General features: G+C 42.3%; 1 protein-coding gene across 1 annotated transcript in view; it reads left to right on the top strand.

Moving 5' to 3' along the window:
* The first annotated feature begins 73 nt into the window (after positions 1-73).
* The window catches only part of LOC123762207 (uncharacterized), a 96,200-nt gene continuing 71,032 nt past the window's right edge, over positions 74-25,241 (top strand). Inside the window, exons 1-3 of the mRNA XM_045748586.2 lie at positions 74-235; positions 12,576-12,693; positions 13,890-13,947. Of these exons, the coding sequence (XP_045604542.1) occupies positions 185-235; positions 12,576-12,693; positions 13,890-13,947 (227 nt within the window). The 5' untranslated portion in view covers positions 74-184. The remainder of the gene's footprint in view (positions 236-12,575; positions 12,694-13,889; positions 13,948-25,241) is intronic.

The following is a 25,241-nucleotide window of genomic DNA, read 5'->3' as shown; positions in this document are numbered from 1 at the left end:
TATAAGTTGTGAAGGAGTATTGCATATTGTTTGAGAGGTGAAGTTGGTAATTGTGTGGAGGCGCGTGTGGCAAGAGTGGGCGGAGCGCGGCGGCGTCAGTTGCTGGACGACGACGGACGAGGACGGACGCCGCCGCTCCTCCTCCTTCACCTGCTGCTCCTACTCACCCTCCTCACACCTCACAATGGGCGCCGGCAGCTCTTCCTCGTCGCTACGCACTAATGTTTTGGATGAGGTAATTAGCGCCATCTTCTCCCTCCTCACTAAGATTATTAAGAGTCCTTGAGAATATTGAAGATGTTCTCCCACACGTCTTATTGTCTAGGGTAAAGCTGGTGCTTGTGGGGCAGTAAAGTCAGGGTAAAGCTGGTGCTTGTGGGGCAGTAAAGTCAGGGTAAAGAGGTGCTTGTGGGGCAGTAAAGTCAGGGTGAAGCTGGTGCTTGTGGCGCAGTAAAGTCAGGGTAAAGCTGGTGCTTGTGGCGCAGTAAAGTCAGGGTAAAGCTGGTGCTTGTGGGGCAGTAAAGTCAGGGTAAAGCTGGTGCTTGTGGGGCAGTAAAGTCAAGGTATAGCTGGTGCTTGTGGGGCAGTAAAGTGAAGGTAAAGCTGGTGCTTGTGGGACAGTAAAGTCAGGGTACAGCTGGTGCTTGTGGGACAGTAAAGTCAGGGTAAAGTTGGTGCTTGCGGGGCAGTAAAGTCAGGGTAAAGCTGGTGCTTGTGGGGCAGTAAAGTCAAGGTAAAGCTGGTGCTTGTGGGGCAGTAAAGTCAGGGTAAAGCTGGTGCTTGTGGCGCAGTAAAGTCAGGGTAAAGCTGGTGCTTGTGGGGAAGTAAAGTCAGGGTAAAGCTGGTGCTTGTGGGGCAGTAAAGTCAGGGTAAAGCTGGTGCTTGTGGGGCAGTAAAGTCAGGGTAAAGCTGGTGCTTGTGGGGCAGTAAAGTTAAGGTAAAGCTGGTGCTTGTGGGGCAGTAAAGTTAAGGTAAAGCTGGTGCTTGTGGCGCAGTAAAGTCAGGGTAAAGCTGGTGCTTGTGGAGCAGTAAAGTCAAGGTAAAGCTGGTGCTTGTGGGGCAGTAAAGTCAAGGTAAAGCTGGGGCTTGTGGCGCAGTAAAGTCGGTAAAGCTGGTGCTTGTGGGGCAGTAAAGTTAAGGTAAAGCTGGTGCTTGTGGGGCAGTAAAGTCAGGGTAAAGCTGGTGCTTGTGGCGCAGTAAAGTCAGGGTAAAGCTGGTGCTTGTGGGGCAGTAAAGTTAAGGTAAAGCTGGTGCTTGTGGGGCAGTAAAGTTAAGGTAAAGCTGGTGCTTGTGGCGCAGTAAAGTCAGGGTAAAGCTGGTGCTTGTGGCGCAGTAAAGTTAAGGTAAAGCTGGTGCTTGTGGGGCAGTAAAGTTAAGGTAAAGCTGGTGCTTGTGGGGCAGTAAAGTTAAGGTAAAGCTGGTGCTTGTGGCGCAGTAAAGTCAGGGTAAAGCTGGTGCTTGTGGGGCAGTAAAGTTAAGGTAAAGCTGGTGCTTGTGGGGCAGTAAAGTTAAGGTAAAGCTGGTGCTTGTGGGGCAGTAAAGTTAAGGTAAAGCTGGTGCTTGTGGGGCAGTAAAGTCAGGGTAAAGCTGGTGCTTGTGGAGCAGTAGTCAGGGTAAAGCTGATGCTTGTGGGGCAGTAAAGTCAGGGCAAAGCTGGTGCTTGTGGGGCAGTAAAGTCAGGGTAAAGCTGGTGCGTGTGGAGCAGTAAAGTCAGGGTAAAGCTGGTGCTTGTGGGGCAGTAAAGTCAAGGTAAAGCTGGTGCTTGTAGGGCAGTAAAGTCAAAGTAAAGCTGGTGCTTGTGGCGCAGTAAAGTCGAGGTAAAGCTGGCGCTTGTGGGGCAGTAAAGTCAGGGTAAAGCTGGTGCTTGTGGGGCAGTAAAGTCAAGGTAAAGCTGGTGCTTGTGGCGCAGTAAAGTTAAGGTAAAGCTGGTGCTTGTGGCGCAGTAAAGTTAAGGTAAAGCTGGTGCTTGTGGGGCAGAAAAGTTAAGGTAAAGCTGGTGCTTGTGGCGCAGTAACGCTGGTGCTTGTGGCGCAGTAAAGTCAATGTAAAGCTGGTGCTTGTGGCACAGTAAAGTCAAGGTAAAGCTGGTGCTTGTGGGGCAGTAAAGTTAAGGTAAAGCAGGTGCTTGTGGCGCAGTAAAGTCAAAGTAAAGCTGGTGCTTGTGGCGCAGTAAAGTCAGGGTAAAGCTGGTGCTTGTGCGGCAGTAAAGTCAAGGTAAAGCTGGTGCTTGTGGGGCAGTAAAGTCAGGGTAAGGCTGGTGCTTGTGGGGCAGTAAAGTCTGGGTAAAGCTGGTGCTTGTGGGGCAGTAAAGTCTGGGTAAAGCTGGTGCTTGTGGGGCTGTAAAGTCAAGGTAAAGCTGGTGCTTGTGGGACAGCAAAGTCAGGGTAAAGCTGGTCCTTGTGGGGCAGTAAAGTCAGGGTAAAGCTGGTGCTTGTGGGGCAGTAAAGTCTGGGTAAAGCTGGTGCTTGTGGGGCAGTAAAGTCTGGGTAAAGCTGGTGCTTGTGGGGCAGTAAAGTCTGGGTAAAGCTGGTGCTTGTGGGGCAGTAAAGTCAAGGTAAAGCTGGTGCTTGTGGGACAGTAAAGTCAGGGTCAAACTGGTGCTTGTGGGGCAGTAAAGTAGGGTAAAGCTGGTGCTTGTTGGGCAGTAAAGCTGGTGCTTGTGGGGCAGTAAAGTCAGGGTAAAGCTGGTGCTTGTGGCGCAGTAAAGTCAGGGTAAAGCTGGTGCTTGTGGCGCAGTAAAGTCAGGGTAAAGCTGGTGCTTGTGGGGCAGTAACGTCAAGGTAAAGCTGGTGCTTGTGGGGCAGTAAAGTCAGGGTAAAGCTGGTGCTTGTGGCGCAGTAAAGTCAGGGTAAAGCTGGTGCTTGTGGCGCAGTAAAGTCAGGGTAAAGCTGGTGCTTGTGGGGCAGTAACGTCAAGGTAAAGCTGGTGCTTGTGGGGGCAGTAAAGTCAGGGGTAAAGCTGGCGCTTGTGGAGCAGTAAAGTTAAGGTAAAGCTGGTGCTTATGAAGCAGTAAAGTCAGGGTAAAGCTGGTGCTTGTGGGGCAATAAAGTTAAGGTAAAGCTGGTGCTTATGAAGCAGTAAAGTCAGGGTAAAGCTGGTGCTTGTGGGGCAGTAAAGTCAAGGTAAAGCTGGTTCTTGTGGGGCAGTAAAGTCAAGGTAAAGCTGGTGCTTGAGGGGCAGTAAAGTCAAGGTAAAGCTGGTGCTTGTGGAGCAGTAAAGTCAAGGTAAAGCTGGTGCTTGTGGGGCAGTAAAGTCAGGGTAAAGCTGGTGCTTGTGGAGCAGTAGTCAGGGTAAAGCTGATGCTTGTGGGGCAGTAAAGTCAGGGTAAAGCTGGTGCTTGTGGGGCAGTAAAGTCAGGGTAAAGCTGGTGCGTGTGGAGCAGTAAAGTCAGGGTAAAGCTGGTGCTTGTGGGGCAGTAAAGTCAAGGTAAAGCTGGTGCTTGTGGGGGAGTAAAGTCAGGGTAAAGCTGGTGCTTGTGGGGCAGTAAAGTCAGGGTAAAGTTGGTGCTTGTGGCGCAGTAAAGTCAAGGTAAAGCTGGCGCTTGTGGGGCAGTAAAGTCAGGGTAAAGCTGGTGCTTGTGGGGCAGTAAAGTCAAGGTAAAGCTGGTGCTTGTGGCGCAGTAAAGTTAAGGTAAAGCTGGTGCTTGTGGCGCAGTAAAGTTAAGGTAAAGCTGGTGCTTGTGGGGCAGAAAAGTTAAGGTAAAGCTGGTGCTTGTGGCGCAGTAAAGCTGGTGCTTGTGGCGCAGTAAAGTCAATGTAAAGCTGGTGCTTGTGGCGCAGTAAAGTCAAGGTAAAGCTGGTGCTTGTGGGGTAGTAAAGTTAAGGTAAAGCAGGTGCTTGTGGCGCAGTAAAGTCAAAGTAAAGCTGGTGCTTGTGGCGCAGTAAAGTCAGGGTAAAGCTGGTGCTTGTGCGGCAGTAAAGTCAAGGTAAAGCTGGTGCTTGTGGGGCAGTAAAGTCAGGGTAAGGCTGGTGCTTGTGGGGCTGTAAAGTCTGGGTAAAGCTGGTGCTTGTGGGGCAGTAAAGTCTGGGTAAAGCTGGTGCTTGTGGGGCTGTAAAGTCAAGGTAAAGCTGGTGCTTGTGGGGCAGTAAAGTCAGGGTAAAGCTGGTCCTTGTGGGGCAGTAAAGTCAGGGTAAAGCTGGTGCTTGTGGGGCAGTAACGTCAAGGTAAAGCTGGTGCTTGTGGGGCAGTAAAGTCAGGGTAAAGCTGGTGCTTGTGGCGCAGTAAAGTCAGGGTAAAGCTGGTGCTTGTGGCACAGTAAAGTCAGGGTAAAGCTGGTGCTTGTGGGGCAGTAACGTCAAGGTAAAGCTGGTGCTTGTGGGGCAGTAAAGTCAGGGGTAAAGCTGGCGCTTGTGGAGCAGTAAAGTTAAGGTAAAGCTGGTGCTTATGAAGCAGTAAAGTCAGGGTAAAACTGGTGCTTGTGGGGCAATAAAGTTAAGGTAAAGCTGGTGCTTATGAAGCAGTAAAGTCAGGGTAAAGCTGGTGCTTGTGGGGCAGTAAAGTCAAGGTAAAGCTGGTTCTTGTGGGGCAGTAAAGTCAAGGTAAAGCTGGTGCTTGAGGGGCAGTAAAGTCAAGGTAAAGCTGGTGCTTGTGGAGCAGTAAAGTCAAGGTAAAGCTGGTGCTTGTGGGGCAGTAAAGTCAGGGTAATGCTGGTGCTTGTGCGGCAGTAAAGTCAAGGTAAAGCTGGTGCTTGTGGGGCAGTAAAGTCAGGGTAAAACTGGTGCTTGTGGGGCAGTAAAGTTAAGGTAAAGCTGGTGCTTGTGGGGCAGTAAAGTCAGGGTAAAACTGGTGCTTGTGGGGCAGTAAAGGTAAGGTAAAGCTGGTGCTTATGAAGCAGTAAAGTCAGGGTAAAGCTGGTGCTTGTGGGGCAGTAAAGTCAAGGTAAAGCTGGTTCTTGTGGGGCAGTAAAGTCAAGGTAGAGCTGGTGCTTGTGGGGCAGTAAAGTCAAGGTAAAGCTGGTGCTTGTTTATTAGTAATGTCAAGGTAAAGCTGGTGCTTGTGGGGCAGTAAAGTCAAGGTAAATCTGGTGCTTGTGGGGCAGTAAAATTAAGGTAAAGCTGGTGCTTGTGGGGCAGTAAAGTCAGGGTAAAACTGGTGCTTGTGGGGCAGTAAAGTTAAGGTAAAGCTGGTGCTTGTGGGGCAGTAAAGTCAGGGTAAAACTGGTGCTTGTGGGGCAGTAAAGTTAAGGTAAAGCTGGTGCTTGTGGAGCGGGAAAGTCAGGGTAAAACTGTTGCTTGTGGGGCAGTAAAGTCAGGGTAAAGCTGGTGCTTGTGGGGCAGTAAAGTCCGGGTAAAGCTGGTGCTTGTAGGGCAGTAAAGTCAGGGTAAAGCTGGTGCTTGTGGCGCAGTAAAGTCAGGGTAAAGCTGGTGCTTGTGGGGCAGTAAAGTCAAGGTAAAGCTGGTGCTTGTGGGGCAGTAAAGTCAGGGTAAAGCTGGTGCTTGTGGAGCAGTAAATCAGGGTAAAGCTGGTGCTTGTGGGGCAGTAAAGTTAAGGTAAAGCTAGTGCTTATGAAGCAGAAAAGTCAGGGTAAACCTGGTGCTTGTGGGACAGTAAAGTCAAGGTAAAGCTGGTTCTTGTGGGGCAGTAAAGTCAAGGTAAAGCTGGTGCTTGTGGGGCAGTAAAGTCAAGGTAAAGCTGGTGCTTGTGGACAGTAAAGTCAAGGTAAAGCTGGTGCTGGTGGGGCAGTAAAGTCAAGGTAAAGCTGGTGCTTGTGGGGCAGTAAAGTCAAGGTAAAGCTGGTGCTTCCTTAGCAGTAAAGTCGGTGCTTGTGGAGCAGTAAAGACAAGAGACAAGGTAAAGCTGGTGCTTGTGGAGCAGTTTAGACATGGTAAAGCTGCGGCTTGTGGAGCAGTAAGGACAAGTTAAAGCTGGTGCTTGTGGAGCAGTAAAGACAAGGTAAAGCTGGTGCTTGTGAAGCAGTAAAGGCAAGGTAAAGCTGGTGCTTGTGGAGCAGTAAAGACAAGGTAAAGCTGGTGCTTGTGGAGCAGTAAAGTCAGGGTAAAGCTGGTGCTTCTTTAGCAGTAAAGACGGTGCTTGTGGAGCAGTAAAGACAAGAGACAAGGTAAAGATGGTGCTTGTGGAGCAGTTTAGACATGGTAAAGCTGCTGCGTGTGGAGCAGTAAAGACAAGGTAAAGCTGGTGCTTGTGAAGCAGTAAAGACAAGGTAAAGCTGGTGCTTGTGGAGCAGTAAAGACAAGGTAAAGCTGGTAATTGTGGAGCAGTAAATCCAAGGTAAAGCAGGTGCTTGTGAAGCAGTAAAGACAAGGTAAAGCTGGTGCTTGTGGAGCAGTAAAGACAAGGTAAAGCTGGTAATTGTGGAGCAGTAAATCCAAGGTAAAGCAGGTGCTTGTGGAACAGTAAAGACAAGATATAGCTGGTGTTTGGGAGCAGTAGAGACAAGGTAAAGCATATGCTTTGTGAACAATTATGTAATGAGGCAATATAAAGCTGAAGCTTGGGAAACACAGTTGTGAAGGTGGGAGAAGATAAAGGAGGTGCTTGTGGAGCACAGTTGAGTAGAGGGACGAGATAAATAAAGCAGGTGCTTGGGGAGCACAGTTGTGTAGAGGGACGAGATAAAGCAGGTGTTTAATGTGCACAGTTGTGTAGAGGGACAAAATAAAGTAGATGCTTGAGGAACACAATTGTGTAGAGGGACGAGATAAAGCAGGTGTTTGGGGAGCACAGTTGTGTAGAGAGAGAACATAAAGCAGGTGCTTGAGGAGCACAGTTGTGTAGAGAGAGAACATAAAGCAGGTGCTTGGGCAGCACAGTTGTGTAGAGAGAAAACATAAAACGGGTGCTTGGGCAGCACAGTTGTGTAGACTAGTGGGACAAGTTAAAGCACGTGCTTGGAGGAGCTCAGTTGTGTAAAGGGAGAAGATAAAGCTGGTGCTTTGGGAGCACTTTTATAGAGGGAGAAGATAAAGCAGGTAATTGGGGAGCATAGTTGTGTAGACTTTAGAGGTTCAAGGTAAAGCAGGGGCTTCGGGAGCACAGTTGTGCAGTTATCTTCATTATAACTGCACATTCTTCAATATAAATTTGCACATTCATTATCTATTTCTGCACATTCTTCATTATAAATTTGCACATTCTTCATTATATATTTCTGCACATTCTTCATCATTAAATCTGCGCAATCTATTTGTAAGTCACTTTACAATCATCACTGTAAGTCTCACTACACAATCTTCATTGTAAGTTTAACTACACACTCTAAATTGTAAGTCTCACTACACAATCTTTATCATTGTAAGTCTCACTTTACAATCTTCATCATTGTAAGTCTCACTTTACAATCTTCATCATTGTAAGTCTCACTTTACAGTCTTCATCATTGTAAGTCTCACTTTACAATCTTAATCAGTTTAAGTTTCACTAAGTTTTAGTCGTTGTGAATCCCACTTCATTATTGCAACCCACGTCACAATTTTCATCATTGAAGGACTCACCAGATCTTCAATATAACTACTCAATGTGCATCATTGTAAGTCACGTTACACAGTAACGTTGTAAGTCACGTTACACAGTACCGTTGTAAGCCACGTTACAGTTTTCATCAATATAAAAATCGTTACACAATCTTCATCACTGGAAATCTCACTACACTCAATTTTCATCATTGTAAGTCATACTACACAATCTTCAATGTAAGTAACTACACAGTATTCATCCTTGCACCAATCTCACTGCATGATCTTTATTATTTGAAATCTCGCTACAAAATCTTCATCATTTCAAGTCTAAATACTCACAATCGTCATTGTTGTAACTCAACGTACAGTCTTCATTGTAGCACTCTACACACAGTTTCCATCACTGTAAGTCTTCTTACATATTCATCTTTGTAACACTACATATTTATTTGTATTATATGAGTTTTGTTATTGATTTACATAATTTGAGTCTGGGTGTTGATATATATATATGATGGGAGTCTGGGTGTTGATATATATATGATGGGGGTCTGGGTGTTGATATATATATGATGGGAGTCTGGGTGTTGATATATATGTGATGGGAGTCTGGGTGTTGATATATATATGATGGGAGTCTGGGTGTTGATATATATATGATGGGAGTCTGGGTGTTGATATATATATGATGGGAGTCTGGGTGTTGATATATATGTGATGGGAGTCTGGATGTTGATATAAATATGATGGGGGTCTGGGTGTTGATATATATGTGATTGGAGTCTGGGTGTTGATATATATGTGATGGGGGTCTGGATGTTGATATAAATATGATGGGAGTCTGGGTGTTGATATAAATATGATGGGGGTCTGGGTGTTGATATATATATGATGGGAGTCTGAGTGTTGATATAAATATGATGGGGGTCTGGATGTTGATATAAATATGATGGGAGTCTGGGTGTTGATATATATATGATGGGAGTCTGGGTGTTGATATAAATATGATGGGAGTCTGGATGTTGATATAAATATGATGGGAGTCTGGGTGTTGATATAAATATGATGGGGGTCTGGGTGTTGATATATATGTGATGGGAGTCTGGGTGTTGATATAAATATGATGGGGGTCTGGGTGTTGATATAAATATGATGGGGGTCTGGGTGTTGATATATATATGATGGGAGTCTGAGTGTTGATATAAATATGATGGGGGTCTGGATGTTGATATAAATATGATGGGAGTCTGGGTGTTGATATATATATGATGGGAGTCTGGGTGTTGATATAAATATGATGGGAGTCTGGATGTTGATATAAATATGATGGGAGTCTGGGTGTTGATATAAATATGATGGGGGTCTGGGTGTTGATATATATGTGATGGGAGTCTGGGTGTTGATATAAATATGATGGGGGTCTGGATGTTGATATATATGTGATGGGAGTCTGGGTGTTGATATATATATGATGGGAGTCTGGGTGTTGATATATATATGATGGGAGTCTGGGTGTTGATATATATATGATGGGGGTCTGGATGTTGATATATATGTGATGGGGGTCTGGGTGTTGATATATATATGATGGGAGTCTGGGTGTTGATATATATATGATGGGAGTCTGGGTGTTGATATATATATGATGGGGGTCTGGATGTTGATATATATGCGATGGGGGTCTGGGTGTTGATATTTATGACGGGATTCTTGGTACTGATATATGATAGGAAACTGGGTGGTGATTTACTTGATGGGAGTTTGGGTTTCATTTCTATGATGGGATTCTGATTATTCATTTATATGATGCGAGTCAGCGTATTGATTTATATGATTGGATTATTGATATTGATTTATGTGATGGAAATCTGGGCAAGGATTGAAGACGATGAGGCACAATCACGTGGCTGAAGCTATGAAGACAAACCCAAACACCAGAACATGGAGAATACTACGTTTCACTCCATCCTGGACCATTAATGGTCCAAGGGTTAGCAAGTCGTACGTCCGCCCTGGACCATTATCAAATTATGCAACTTGATAATGGTCCAGAACGGACCGAAACGTCGTCGTTTCTCCATCTTCTGAAGTCTAGTTAGGGATTTTTGTGATGGGAGGCTGGTATGGGTTTGTGTGATGGTAGTACTGTATTGTATGGATTTATGTAATTGAAGGCTAGATAAGTATTTGTGATTGGAGTCTTGGTTGGGATTTATGTGAAGGGAGTCTGGGTTGGGATTTGTGATGGGAGTCTGGGTTGGGATATATGTGATGATAGTCTGGGTATGGATTATTGTGATGGGTGTCATAAGTGGGTATGGATTAATGTAATTGGAGTTGTAAGTCTGGGTATGGATTAATGTGATGAGTCATAAGTCTGGGTATGGATTAATGTAATTGGAGTTGTAAGTCTGGGTATGGATTAATGTGATGAGTCATAAGTCTGGGTATGGATTAATGTGATGGGAGTCGTAAGTCTGGGTATGGATTAATGTGATGAGTCATAAGTCTGGGTATGGATTAATGTGATGGGAGTCGTAAGTCTGGGTATGGATTAATGTGATGGGAGTCGTAAGTCTGGGTATGGATTAATGTGATGGGTGTCGTAAGTCTGGGTATGGATTAATGTGATGGGAGTCGTAAGTCTGGGTATGGATTAATGTGATGGGAGTCATAAGTCTGGGTATGGATTAATGTGATGGGAGTCATAAGTCTGGGTATGGATTAATGTGATGGGAGTCGTAAGTCTGGGTATGGATTAATGTGATGGGAGTCATAAGTCTGGGTATGGATTAATGTGATGGGAGTCGTAAGTCTGGGTATGGATTAATGTGATGGGAGTCATAAGTCTGGGTATGGATTAATGTGATGGGAGTCGTAAGTCTGGGTATGGATTAATGTGATGGGAGTCGTAAGTCTGGGTATGGATTAATGTGATGGAAGTCGTAAGTCTGGGTATGGATTAATGTGATGGGTGTCGTAAGTCTGGGTATGGATTAATGTGATGGAAGTCGTAAGTCTGGGTATGGATTAAAGTGATGGGAGTCGTAAGTCTGGGTAGGAATTATTGTAATAGGAGTCTAAATTAGTCAAATCATTGCTCTGTTAACAAAAAATTCATGAGCCAGAGACAAATATGTGCCCTAGGGCCAGATTCACGAAAACACTTACGAACCTGTACATTTTTTCTCAAACTTTAGTGGCTTTGTTTACAATTATTAAACAGTTAATGAGCTCGGAAGCACCAGGAGGCTGTTTATAACAATAACAACAGTTGATTGGCAAGTTTTCATGCTTGTAAACTGTTTAATAAATGTAACCAAAGCCGTCAAAGATTGAGGAAAGATGTACACGTTCGTAAGTGCTTTCGTGAATCTGGCCCCTAGTCAATACGTTCATCATTATAGCCACGCAGGAAGCCATACATGGTCTTTGCTTCCCAGAAGTAAACACGCCTTGACTGGCCACATATATTGGTAGGCTGGATCGCCTGCTGATACACTGCTGCAACCCATCCTCCTGTTTAGATGGTTGTTCCTATTGCAAGTATTGTGATGGTCGTCAATAGTCACGAAGTCGTATGTACTTACCTTTAAGATAGTAGTATACTGACTAGTAAGGAATTCTTTTAAAATAAATGAACCTAAAAACAAACTTAAATATTCCTAGGCCTAGTATAACATTTACTATATTTGGTCTCAGATATCGTGTATTAGGCCTTGGAAGGTTAAGTTAGGTTAGGTTAGTTTGTCTAAGCAACACAAATACAAAATTGTTTTCCGGCTTGTTCAACTCAGTAGTTCAGAGTTTTACTCTCTAATTTCGTTGTACGTCGGTATATATACTATGGTCCTCATAGTTATTATAAGAACAGGACGATGGGGTGACATGTCAACATGTTTCCTTTGATGAAATTAATACCAAACCTTGTATTATTGTGTACTTTAACGTGAGTTATTATCACCTTGAAATATTGTGTCCCTTACCGTGAATTATTACTACCTTGTATTCTGTAATTTAACATTAATTATTACTACCTTGTATTCTGTAATTAAACATGAATTATTACTACCTTGTATTATTCTGTACTTTAATGTGAATAATACCACATGTTGTATTATTGTTTACTTAAACGTAAATTATTACCACCTTTTATTCTTGTGTACTGTTAATGTGATTTATTACCACACTTTGTATTATTATATTTGAAGTTTAATTATTTCACAAATGTTAAACAAGTTTACTCCATAATATTATCAAAAGAACGTTGTGAGTCTAGTCTAATTTTTGAAAATTTCAAGTAATATAAAATCATCATTAAATATTTATAGAATAATGCTGGTAAAATAATGTTGCCAGTCCAGGTACTGGATATGTTATGTTCCTCTGTAACAGATCCACAACTAACACCTGGATGGATTTATTGTGCATGATAAGGCACAAAATTAACATTGTCTAGTTAACTAGAGTGCAACAACTCCAAGAGGTTCCAAACAGCAGTCAAACTTGCTATTCACACGAACAAACATTAACGGGCCAGGAATAAATTACTTTAAACGTTTATCAACAATATTGTCTTAAGGTATTCATTGTGTTATTCAGACTGACGTTGGAACCGGTATGTTATTCAGTGCATGACATTGATATAATATACAAATTAAAGATAAATAACATATAGAAGAAAACGGCTGGTTTCCTTTACTTTGCCAAGATTGAGCAAATAATAAATATGGGATTAGATACTAGTGTATCGTCTACTGTGATATGCTTGCTGCATCCATGATAATATGAATTGCATACATTTATTGCTCAAGTTGAAGGTATTTGAAAACGCCTTCCAATGGTAAATATTTTAGTCAAAAGCACCGTCTTTTATCTTTTAAGACCATTATTAAATTGCCTCTATTTTTATTAGATTACTGAAAACCAAATACTGTAGATTGGCTACATTGCTTATTTATGAAGGGATAATACTGCAAGATTCTTAAAGTGAAGGTTTTCGAAGATGCTTTGTACTTTGAAGTTGAAAATATTTGCAAACGTTATGCTGCATAACAGATAAGCGGACAATAATATGGCAGTTAACGAGTCTTTGTCTTGGAATTGATTAAGTTTAAACTTCCTTAAACCTGCATTTCTACGAATTGACTTTTTCCTCAGATGCGCAGCAGTGGCAGGGTCTTAGAAGACTTCGAGAAGCATGACTTTGATTGTGCTTCCGTGGGAGGAATGAAGACTGTTTATATGATGTTTCACTCGGCACTCGAGGAGTTACAAAGTTTGTATTATACCCTGTAGATTTGACTTTTAACTAGTTAATGCTTATTAATAATTTAAGGTTCATTATACTAAAAAGTCAACTAATCAATGACAAATATAATGATGCATTGAAAATTATACACTAACGGAATACAGTATTTTTACTCAGAACAATAATATTATTGTAAACAATAATTTGTCGAGAACATTTATTTCCAAACTGGGCGGCCATTGTCCTCCGGGAGTCCTTTCTGCAATATGTAGGGGGCAATGGTTCCCCTGGGGATCTTTTTGCAATGTGTCCGGCGCCATGGCCCACTAGGGGTCCTTTTTTCAATATGTATGGGGCCATAAGAGGCACTGTACAGGTTATGATACCAGAGGGGGCCTGTACTGAGAGAAAGGGAAATAGGTTGAGGCAGTGTACATGTTATGATACCAGAGGGGGACATGTACTGAGTATAGGAACCATAGGTTGAGGCAGTATATTGGATTTTATACCAGAGGGAGGGGGACCTGTACTGAGTGTAGGGGGGCATACGTTGAAGCAGTGTACAGGTTATTATACCAGAGGGGACCTGTACTGAGTGTAGGGGGCCATACATTGAGGCAGTGTACAGGTTATTATACCAGAGGGGACCTGTACTGAGTGTAATGGTCATAAGGTGAGGCAGTGTTCAGTGTGGGGAACTTTCCCAGCAGGATTTTACTTGTTCATTTATTTAAGCATTAAATTATTAAATTTGTTAAACTTATTTTAATTTATAATTATTAACTCAAAAGTAGACTACGTTCTGTGATTATCCTCTCAGGTGTTTTCCTGCTCACATATTTGGGGGGTTTATGTACATAGACTATTAATCAAACATAATAGGTTACAATGTTAGTCTACAGCTTAAATGGAATAGTATAATACGTTACACTACATATCTGTTAAGTAGTACATAGCCTAGTAATAGGCACTGGACTTTCCTCAGTCTATAATAGGTTATGATACCAGAGAGAACATGTACTAAGTGTATGAGGCGACCATTAATAAGGACAATATATGAAAAAGGAGTAATGACCATAGTTTAGAAAATAGCTCTGCTCTAGAAAATATATAGTTGCAGGAATGATATAGTTTAGTATTTATTATTTTGAACATATCTACACATGATCTTCTGGTGTGGAAGACTTATCTCGTTTGTTTTACCATTACTTGTTTATTTTCAGCACAATACACAGTCAAGGATGAAGGACTGGTTGTCTGTTCTGAGGCGAGTGAGGTCATGTAAGTACAAGTTTGTGTTTAATAATTACATTTAATTACAGACTCAGTATGCGAATGTGGCGTACAGTAGGAAGGCATGCAATATTTAGCCAGACAAATGTTGAAAGACCACAAGTATGTAGTTAGTGAAGCATCGTTCATTTACGCTGCTGCAGCCTCGTGCGTAACTAATATTATTGATAACATTTACGCTGCTGCAGCCTCGTGCGTAACTAATATTATTGATAACATTTACGTTGCTGCAGCCTCGTGCGTAACTAATATTATTGATAACATTTACGCTGCTGCAGCCTCGTGCGTAACTAATGTTATTGATAACATTTACGCTGCTGCAGCCTCGTGCGTAACTAATATTATTGATAACATTTACGCTGCTGCTGCCTCGTGCGTAACTAATATTATTGATAACATTTACGCTGCTGCAGCCTCGTGCGTAACTAATATTATTGATAACATTTATGCTGCGGCAGCCTCGTGCGTAACTAATATTATTGATAACATTTACGCTGCTGCAGCCCCGTGTGTAACAAATATTATTGATAACATTTACGCTGCTGCAGCCTCGTGCGTAACTAATATTATTGATAACATTTTCGCTGCTGCAGCCTCGTGCGTAACTAATATTATTGATAACATTTACGCTGCTGCAGCCTCGTGCGTAACTAATATTATTGATAACATTTACGCTGCTGCTGCCTCGTGCGTAACTAATATTATTGATAACATTTACGCTGCTGCAGCCTCGTGTGTAACTAATATTATTGATAACATTTACGCTGCGGCAGCCTCGTGCGTAACTAATATTATTGATAACATTTACGCTGCGGCAGCCTCGTGCGCAACTAATATTATTGATAACATTTACGCTGCTGCTGCCTCGTGCGTAACTAATATTATTGATAACATTTACGCTGCTGCAGCCTCGTGCGTAACTAATATTATTGATAACATTTACGCTGCTGCAGCCTCGTGCGTAACTAATATTATTGATAACATTTACGCTGCAGCAGCCTCGTGCGTAACTAATATTATTGATAACATTTACGCTGCGGCAGCCCCGTGCGTAACTAATATTATTGATAACATTTACGCTGCTGCTGCTGCCTCGTGCGTAACTAATATTATTGATAACATTTATGCTGCTGCTGCCTCGTGCGTAACTAATATTATTGATAACATTTACGCTGCTGCTGCCTCGTGCGTAACTAATATTATTGATAACATTTGCGCTGTGGCAGCCTCGTGCGTAACTAATATTATTGATAACATTTACGCTGCTGCTGCCTCGTGCGTAACTAATATTATTGATAACATTTACGCTGCTGCAGCCTCGTGCGTAACTAATATTATTGATAACATTTACGCTGCTGCTGCCTCGTGCGTAACTAATATTATTGATAACATTTACGCTGCTGCTGCCTCGTGCGTAACTAATAGTATTGATAACATTTACGCTGCTGCTGCCTCGTGCGTAACTAATATTATTGATAACATTTACGCTGCTGCTGCCTCGTGCGTAACTAATATTATTGATAACATTTACGCTGCTGCTGCCTCGTGCGTAACTAATATTATTGATAACATTTACGCTGCTGCAGCCTCGTGCGTAACTAATATTTATTGAAAACATTATGCTGCTACATTCTGCAGCCTGATGCATAACTAACATTTATTGATAACATTATGCTGCTACATTCTGCAGCCTGATGCATAACTAATTTATTGATAACGCTGCTACTTTCTGCAGCCTGATGCGTAACTAATTTATTGATAACGCTGCTACTTTCTGCAGCCTGATGCGTAACTAATTTATTGATAACGCTGCTACTTTCTGCAGCCTGATGCGTAACTAATTTATTGATAACGCTGCTACTTTCTGCAGCCTGATGCGTAACTAATTTATTGATAACGCTGCTACTTTCTGCAGCCTGATGCGTAACTAATTTATTGATAACATTACATTCTGCAGCCTGATGCGTAATTTATTTATTGATAACATTACACTGCTACATTCTGCAGCCTGGTGCGTAACTAATTTATTGATAACATTACACTGCTACATTCTGCAGCCTGATGCGTAACTAATTTATTGATAACGCTGCTACTTTCTGCAGCCTGATGCGTAAGTAATTTATTGATAACATTACACTGCTACATTCTACAGCCTAATGCGTAAGTAATTTAATGATAACATATGTCTGCGGCCTTCTACATAACTAATACTTTTGATAACATTTAATGGTGCTGCAGGTTCGTGCATAATTAATATGTATGGATAATATTTACAGTGCTGCATATTCAAGTGTAGCTAACGTTTATGGAAATAAATATTTGAAGTTTATTGTTGAGTAAGATTTGCATAATCTCCTTCAGTCAGCCATTTACATTTCCTCTTATTTTTAGAAGTAATATACAAGGTGACGTTATTTCATAGCTTTACCTCAATGCTATAATTCTTACAAGGTTTAGATAAATAATCAAAATAGTCCAAGAAAGCGTTACTTATCTGTTCATATTTGTGTCGGTGATGCGTCAATACGAGTCAAGTTAACAAATCCAGACATGAACTTGGCGGCCCTTAATTGCTGGTTAGTCACCTCATTTTTCCAGTTGACCTCCCCCCCCCCCTTTCCATTCATGACCAAACCTCACATTCACTCCAACAAAAAATCTTCCACTTACTGGCTATTCATGCCCGTGCCACCTCTTGGGTGGCTTCATCTTCATCAATCAAACAATCATCATCCCTTTCCAGCAGCTAGTTGCCGTCGTGATGGCTTGGTGGGCAGCTGCTGTAGCATGGGACCCTTTTTTTTTTTTTTTTTTTTTTTTTAAGCCTTATGCTTCTGCTGTTCTCTTCATGAATTGTGGTGGATGCCTTTTCAGCTAACGTTTCATTTTTCCTTCCCTCTCTTCCCCGTTCTGATTGTCATTTTCCGCCGACTTTTTGCCATTGTAGATTATTCTTCAAGGGTCTTCTTCTGTTTTGACGCTCGGGTGTTTGCGGAGGCACACTCTTTCACCTGTGTGCCTCAAAAACGTACCCAACGTTTCGAAAAAGGGAATGCTTTTATTGTCAATCTTTGCCTTAGTTTCTGAGCCCGATATCGACGAACTGACGGTGCTTAAGGTTGCGATTGCAGGACGGATACCTATGATACAACGCTTGGGTGCATCGTGTCGAGTGTCCTATCCTCTAATTATGGATCCATGGTGGACATGAGGGACTTATTTGTAAAATACATTTTTTACCTGTTAGTTTAGATGCAGATATCTGACTTTAACTTCTCAGAATCGTGGGGTGGGCGACCAGGGCCCCCAAGTCTGACTATGATGGAATGCCAGGCTGTGTATCCCCCGCTACATTGGGCCCAGACCAAGCTGCTTCTCTAACTCTCCTGACTCTAACTCCTCTCTGCCCCCCTCCCACCTCCGTGGTAGGGTTGAGCCCCATGTGGTGACCACCTCATTACCTGGAGTTGCTCCATCTCTCATTGTAACAACTGCGCCTTTATTCCCCCCTCCCCTTCCCCTCTTACTGGGGGTCCTCGGCGCTGTCGCTTCCGCAGTCGAATGTGCATGATTCCTTCCAGTTCTAATATATTCCAATCTTTGTTTGGTTCTGCTACATGGACTAAGTATTTTGATCTCAGTCTTGTTGATTCTACACATCCAGATGATTTATTAATTCATATACACCTAGTTTATGAATTAATGCACAAGGGGGCATAACTGGCCGACTCCTCACAGTGTTCAAGAGAGAACTGGATAAGCACCTCCAAAGGATACCTGATCAACCTGGCTGTGACTCATACGTCAGGCTGCGAGCAGCCGCGTCTAACAGCCTGGTTGATCAGTCCAGCAACCAGGAGGCCTGGTCGACGACCGGGCCGCGGGGACACTAATTCCCGGAAGCACTTCAAGGTAACCTCAAGGTAAGGTAAGGTAGTTGATTCGGTGGATACTTTGGTCACTTTTAACCCCACCCATACTGGTACACATGTTGTTGCAGCCCCTTCTCAGGAAGCGGCTGCCCACTTAGCCTCGTCGTGCATTGGGGAGACCCCTGATTGGTTCTCCAAAAATGGCCGGTTAAATGCTATCATTAGTACAGCTATTCTCCCGTACCATGTTGCGACTGGTGATAGGGAACTGGACAAACTGCTATGAGGATATTAAACATGTCGTTGATGTCCCAGGCCATTCTATTCGCCAGATTGATACGTTCACTCGACCCCCTCGTGGTCGTTGTCATCAGCCTCTTCGCGTGGTTAAGATAACTTTTGATAGTAGGTCTCATCTGTCTTCTGTAATTCCTGCTGGTGCCAAGTGTGTGGGAACCGACCTGTGAGTTTTATATTTGTTTAATTTATATGAATTTATATTTACGTTAATTTATATACTTCGATAGCAATTTGTATAATGATAAGTGGACTGTATTTCTGCAATAATCTCATAATCTCACAAATCGATCCTCTACACATTAGGGGGGGGTTTATATTTATATATATATGCAGCCAATCAAACTACAAAATTAACTACATACATTGAAGAGGTTCCTTATCTTATAGTACAGCAGGTTAGTCCACCAGGTATAACTAGGGTGTAGACACCAAATTATCCTCTTTGAGGTAGCTTCCATATCACCCAGTAACTGGTGCACAAATCTTGCTTCCTCGTCTTGACCTGTCAAAAGTGCGCTAGCTGTGAAGCCAGAATCCTATATATGACAAGTATTTCAGAGAAAACTGTACATGGAACATGAAGACCTGGCTTAATTACCTTTAGTTTGAGGCTATGTCGCGTTCTAACCGGGTCACCCTATATAATGACATTAATGGCCATAAATGAAAGATACATGGGTTTCGGAAAGAACACTTAACTTGAATTTGTTGACAGCGTGTGATAATGGTACACCTTTGGTTTCCATAACACTTCGTCCAAGTAAATTTAACAGGAGCCGAATTTGCTCCCGTGTGAGCCTCTGGTCTCGTTTAAACAATGGCTGTTTAACACTCCATACTATTGACGTTACTGGCCGACATTGTCCAGATATGATAGGAGCTAAATTTGCTCCACACGTCTCGGTGGTGACACAACAATGGCTGCCCCCCTTCCTCCTGACGCCTGGCCTACTTTGTCCAGATGTCAATAAGTGATAGAAGGGTCACATTTACTCTACTTTAACATTGATAATTAAGTTAATTTATATAAGATGTTTTATGATGGTAAAGTCCAAAGACTAATGTATTTAAGAATAATTCCCACCATAATAGGTGGTGAATTATAATAGTGTGTGGTGATAATATCCCGTTTTCTTTAGACGGTAATTCCACTACAAGTTACGTTTTCTATGGGTTACTTGTTTTTACAATTCAGCTATTATCTGTATGATATATTAAATGGTGTCGGATTTTCCGACATAATTCCCCAGGGGGCTGCTCACGGGTCGAAGTCCTGTTTAGAACAGACGAACACCGATACTCCTCCTTCGAATTATTACATTAATTTGATGTTAGTAGTTAGTAATCACACATTTGTGTGTCTGTTCGTACAGGACGGATGTCCCGTACTAGAGTTGCAGGGGTTAGAAGTCTAATGCAATTTCATTTCCCTGTCAACTCTTGAAAGGCTAATATTCAAGCCTTATTACATATTATTTAACTCAGAAGACTGGATGTGATCAAGTACTACAGTCAAGTATGATTCAGGGACTGCAGTGAGATCAGTGACATTAGATATAACTTGAAGTTTCTTCAGGTAACTGGTCACTGATATATAAACACTGAGGCCCATGGAATACATCTTGATTAAATAATAAATGTATCAAATCAGTCATCAGATTTACTGGGGTTTAATTTAATTAATTGATTCAGAGGATTGAATAGCTCATCATTAAAGTAAAGTATGGTTCTGAGACTGCAGTGGGTTCAGTGACATTGGTCGCAGTGACTTGTAGCTGTTTTAGGCTACTGTTCACTGATTTGCCACTGAGGCCTCATGAACTCATCTCCAGCTTTAAATGATGATACTAACATCAACCTCTGTTGGTATAGTCAGCTGTAATCTCCTTAGTATAATGCTACTGGAGAAATATAATCAGCTGACAAATTTAGATTTCTATTGGTATTGTTTATCTGCAGGCTTAGGTCTCCTCAGGCTTGATACTGGGCCTGAGAGTAATTTACCTCCTGCAGAGTTTAACATGGTTATACCCTGATATTTAGTAGGGCTACCAATGAATTGATGGTAGTAGTCTGTCCCCACAAGGACAGCCATTTGGCATTTGATTTGCTCAAATTTACCTGCAGCTGCTTGATAATAGCTTTCCAGGTCAGCATAATCAACTGTTGATTGTTGTGACAAATCTTCACATTTCTTGATCTGTCTTGTTAAGTGGCCTTTAAGACCTGCAAGGGTTCTTTTCATTCTCCCTGCATTATCCATACTGGCTAGTTGGTGAAGCCTTGTGGGACTTGTACTTGGGCTGCTCATAATACTGAACAAGCACTGATGGTAGCCTAGGGTAAATTCTGCACTCGCTAGGCTGTAATCCTACCTCTACTAGAGGTTAGCACTTAAAATTAATACACATTATATATATATACAATCATCCACACTAATGATTTGAGTGATAAACCAGTGTCACTGGAAGTACCTTTAGGTTAGCTCTTCTATATCACCCTAGGATGGAATTGACACTAATTAATCACTCAAAGGTGTAATGATCATAAGTAAATTATTATATATACAACTCAACTCGAGTTGATAAAAATTACACCCAAAATAGGGTCTGGACCATTCATTAATGGTGTTAGGTTAATCAATATAGTACAACTGACTATGGTAATAATGGGACTAGGATGAACGATAATAGTTCAACTAGTCATATCCTACCCTGTTGTGGGTTGGCAATTAGTAAATATTATATTGAGAACACTAGTGCAGTATATATTAAATGATTCTCTATTTTGGAGAAATAATATACACAATTATTGATAATAGCCTCTTAATTAGCCTCTATGAAACTTCTAATATTATCTAGAAGTATTAAATATTATTAGTGACCTCGCGAAATAAACTCCACAAAATTCGTAGATAATCTCTCGCGAAATGTAACACCACGAAATCCGTGAACAATCTTGCGAGGACACAGCCACTAATTTGGCTGGCTTCTATATTAGCGCTGTCATTTCACAGAATAACACTCCACCAAATCTGTGGGTGTGCATGAAACCGCTGACGAAGCTGATCTGGGCTGAGGGAGGCTCCTGAGCTCCCACGAGGCTTCGCCGCTGTCTTTGACTGGCTTTGTTTAAATAACACTGCACTAGTATATTTAATGAATCCACTGGTTAACTGGTTCATCCGGTACTAAGATGACCAAATGTGGGTTCAAAGGATCAAATAATCCGTCATCCGGTTCGAAGATGACCAATAATGTGGGAACCGACCTGTGAGATTTATATTTATTTAATTTATATGAATTTATATTTACGTTAATTTATATACTTCGATAGTAATTTGTATAATGATAAGTGGACTGTATTTCTGCAATAATCTCATAATCTCACAAATCGATCCTCTACACATTAGGGGGGGGTTTATATTTATATATATATGCAGCCAATCAAACTACAAAATTAACTACATACATTGAAGAGGTTCCTTATCTTATAGTACAGCAGGTTAGTCCACCAGGTATAACTAGGGTGTAGACACCAAATTATCCTCTTTGAGGTAGCTTCCATATCACCCAGTAACTGGTGCACAAATCTTGCTTCCTCGTCTTGACCTGTCAAAAGTGCGCTAGCTGTGAAGCCAGAATCCTATATATGACAAGTATTTCAGAGAAAACTGTACATGGAACATGAAGACCTGGCTTAATTACCTTTAGTTTGAGGCTATGTCGCGTTCTAACCGGATCACCCTATATAATGACATTAATGGCCATAAATGAAAGATACATGGGTTTCGGAAAGAACACTTAACTTGAATTTGTTGACAGCGTGTGATAATGGTACACCTTTGGTTTCCATAACACTTCGTCCAAGTAAATTTAACAGGAGCCGAATTTGCTCCCGTGTGAGCCTCTGGTCTCGTTTAAACAATGGCTGTTTAACACTCCATACTATTGACGTTACTGGCCGACATTGTCCAGATATGATAGGAGCTAAATTTGCTCCACACGTCTCGGAGGTGACACAACAATGGCTGCCCCCCTTCCTCCTGACGCCTGGCCTACTTTGTCCAGATGTCAATAAGTGATAGAAGGGTCACATTTACTCTACTTTAACATTGATAATTAAGTTAATTTATATAAGATGTTTTATGATGGTAAAGTCCAAAGACTAATGTATTTAAGAATAATTCCCACCATAATAGGTGGTGAATTATAATAGTGTGTGGTGATGATATCCCGTTTTCTTTAGACGGTAATTCCACTACAAGTTACGTTTTCTATGGGTTACTTGTTTATACAATACAGCTATTATCTGTATGATATATTAAATGGTGTCGGATTTTCCGACAAAGTGCTCCGTTCAGGAGGACATCCCTTCTCGACTCAGCAATAGGTGCTGGAGATTTGTGCATGGTCTTTTCAAATGCACAAGTAAGGTATCTATGCCCCTTGTGTGGAGAGAGTGGTCATTTTAAGAAAGTGCTCCTCCCAAGCTCACTGCATCAGTTGCGGTGACGCCAACCCTACCTTCTCCCACGCATGTATGCACTACAAATTTGAAAAAGCAATCCTCAATTTGAAACATCACAATCATTTATCTCTTGTGATATTTATCGCCATGTATGCAGTGTTCACTGTTTCTCTGGCATGTCTTATGCTCGTGTGTTGCATTCCACTTCTCGCCCTCTCCCACTTTCTAGTCCCCCCCCCCCCCTCTGCTCCTCGACTCTCTCGTCCTTACTAGATTTACCTATGCCCCATTACCCTGATTTCACTGATCCAGATCCTTCTAATTAGTATACTGTATTCTTCTTTGCCCTTGTTTCTTCATTGTTCTCTGTTTCTGTTCTCTATTCTTGACAATGTCTATTCTTCAATGGAATATTTGTGAACTTTATGCAAACTTCCAAAAATCTCCAATGCAACCATAAATTGATAACGCAATTTTCACTGCTTTGTGTCAGTCTCAAGGAGCCAATGTTTGGTGCTTGTTCTTGTCGCTTCCATAGTCATTCCTTTCTCTTCTTCCTCTAACTTTTGCAGGGGCCCCATAACTATGTTCTCTTGATTTGTACTAATACTCTCTTCGTTTCTCTACTCTTTCAGTCGCACATTCAGTGTTCTGCGGCCTGTATCTTTGTGAGTAAGTGATATACAGTCTGTTCTTTTATCTCCGCCCAAATGTTCCACTTTCTCTTCCTGATTTTAAACACCTGTTAGACTCCTTACCAGCGCCTGTGCTCCTTTTGGGTGATTTTGACTGCTTGCATACCTAGGGGGCGATGTTCTGACAAACACCCGGGCCGGGGGGGGGGGGGGGGGACCTTCTCAAACCATTTGTCCTCTCCTTCTCTGTCCCTTCTGAATTGTGGTAAACCCACTCATGTTGTCTCCCTCACTTGTACCCTTTCCTTTCTTTGATCTATCTCTGCTCGTCTTCTCTTTATTTAGATTTCACATGGCGGTTTCTATGATCTCTATAATGGTGATTATTTCCCCTTCCTTATCACTTTTCTCTCTCTTTTCGCCTTGCACTCTCCTTGCCTAGTTGTCACTTTGCCAAGGCTGACTGGAATCTATTCAACCTACATGGAATTTCAGACCTCTCCGATCTGCCTCTCCCTCAAGGGTTTCCTTTTTCATGACACTATATTAGACTGTTCCTCGCTCTTCCTACCGGGGCACGCGGAAGTGCGTTCCCTAGTGGACTATAGACCTCCCAGGCTCTGCTGTAATCATACAGCCTGGTAGAAACACCGACATACGGCTGCTTCTTTTCTTATGTTTCTGAAGGCAAGTGCAGTGACCTGTACAGCTAAACATGAGAGTTGGAAATCCTATGTCTGTACCAGTACGACTGACACTCCTCTGTCCCTGATGTGGAAGAAAATATGTAAGATAGGTAAGTTTGTTCTAAATGTCTCACCAGTCCTTCAACTCCGTGATTTTATTGTGGCGGGTCCAGTGTCTGTCGCGTTTCAACTGGGTTCCCACTTTTCGACTGTTAGCTCCGGTTCTCATCTTCCTCCATCGTTCCTCTTTTGTAAACCTCTTCTTGAACCTTGTCCCTTAGATTTTCGCACAATCTCTAACTTCCCTATAACGATCCCTTTTCTCTCCAACTCCAGTCTCCTTTGATGCTCTGCGGTTCTACAGCAGCGGGCTCCGATGACATTCATTATGAGAGGCTTCGCCATCTCCGCCCATACACGTTTCAGTATTTACTGAATTCGTAAAACCATATCTGGGAAATGTCATTAGTCACTGAGGACTGCGGCGGTTGTTCTTCCTTTTCGGAAACGAGGGTCTCTAGGGACATATCCTAAGGACTTCTGTCCCGTTGCCCTTATGAGTTGTCTGCAAACTCTTTGAACGTCTGGTCAATGTCTGTCTGATGTGGTTTTTGCAAAACTATTGCCACCTCGTTCCTTCACAACTTGGCTTTCGCATGACTGATGTCTTGGTGAACTTGGAGGTCTATATTCGTACTTCCTTTGCTGCAAAGACACCTGTTGTTGCTGTTCTTTTTGACCTGGAAAAGACATATGACACCACCTGGCGAGACCATATTCTCTCTCAATTTCGTTCTTTTGGGCCTTCATGGTAATCTCCCTCTCTTCCTACAAAACTTCCTCTCTATTTGTTGTTTTCAAGTGAGGCTGGGTGCCACTCTGCCTTTCTTCGGCAATATGAAGGTGTTCCTCAAGGTAGTGTTCTGAGCACTTTTCCTGGTTGCCCTCAATGTACTTCTTTCCTCCAGTTTGTCTGGGATTTTCTCAGCTCTATGTTGACGATCTTACACTTTGCTGTCGCGGTGATGATTTCCCTTCCCTAAAATGGCGGCTCGAATTTGTGACTGATGCTGTGTCGTCCTGGGCCACCCATCATGGTTCAAGTTCTCTACAACTAAAACTTGTGCTATGACTTTACTCTGAAGCAGGTCGTTCTTTGTCCCCCCCCTTGTTGCCTTATGGTAATCTCTTTTTGTACAAACACTCCATTAGGCTTTTGGGGTTAATCTTTGACACTCGTTTGTCTTAGTCGCCCCATGTCTCTTACTTCCGAGTTGAATGCTTTAAGGCCTTTAACTTACTTAAGTCTCCAAACTATC

Source organism: Procambarus clarkii, chromosome 34, assembly GCF_040958095.1.
Source record: "Procambarus clarkii isolate CNS0578487 chromosome 34, FALCON_Pclarkii_2.0, whole genome shotgun sequence".
Lineage (NCBI taxonomy): Eukaryota > Metazoa > Arthropoda > Malacostraca > Decapoda > Cambaridae > Procambarus > Procambarus clarkii.
Note: the sequence above shows the minus strand (reverse complement) of the source record. Positions and strands in the feature narration are given on the sequence as shown.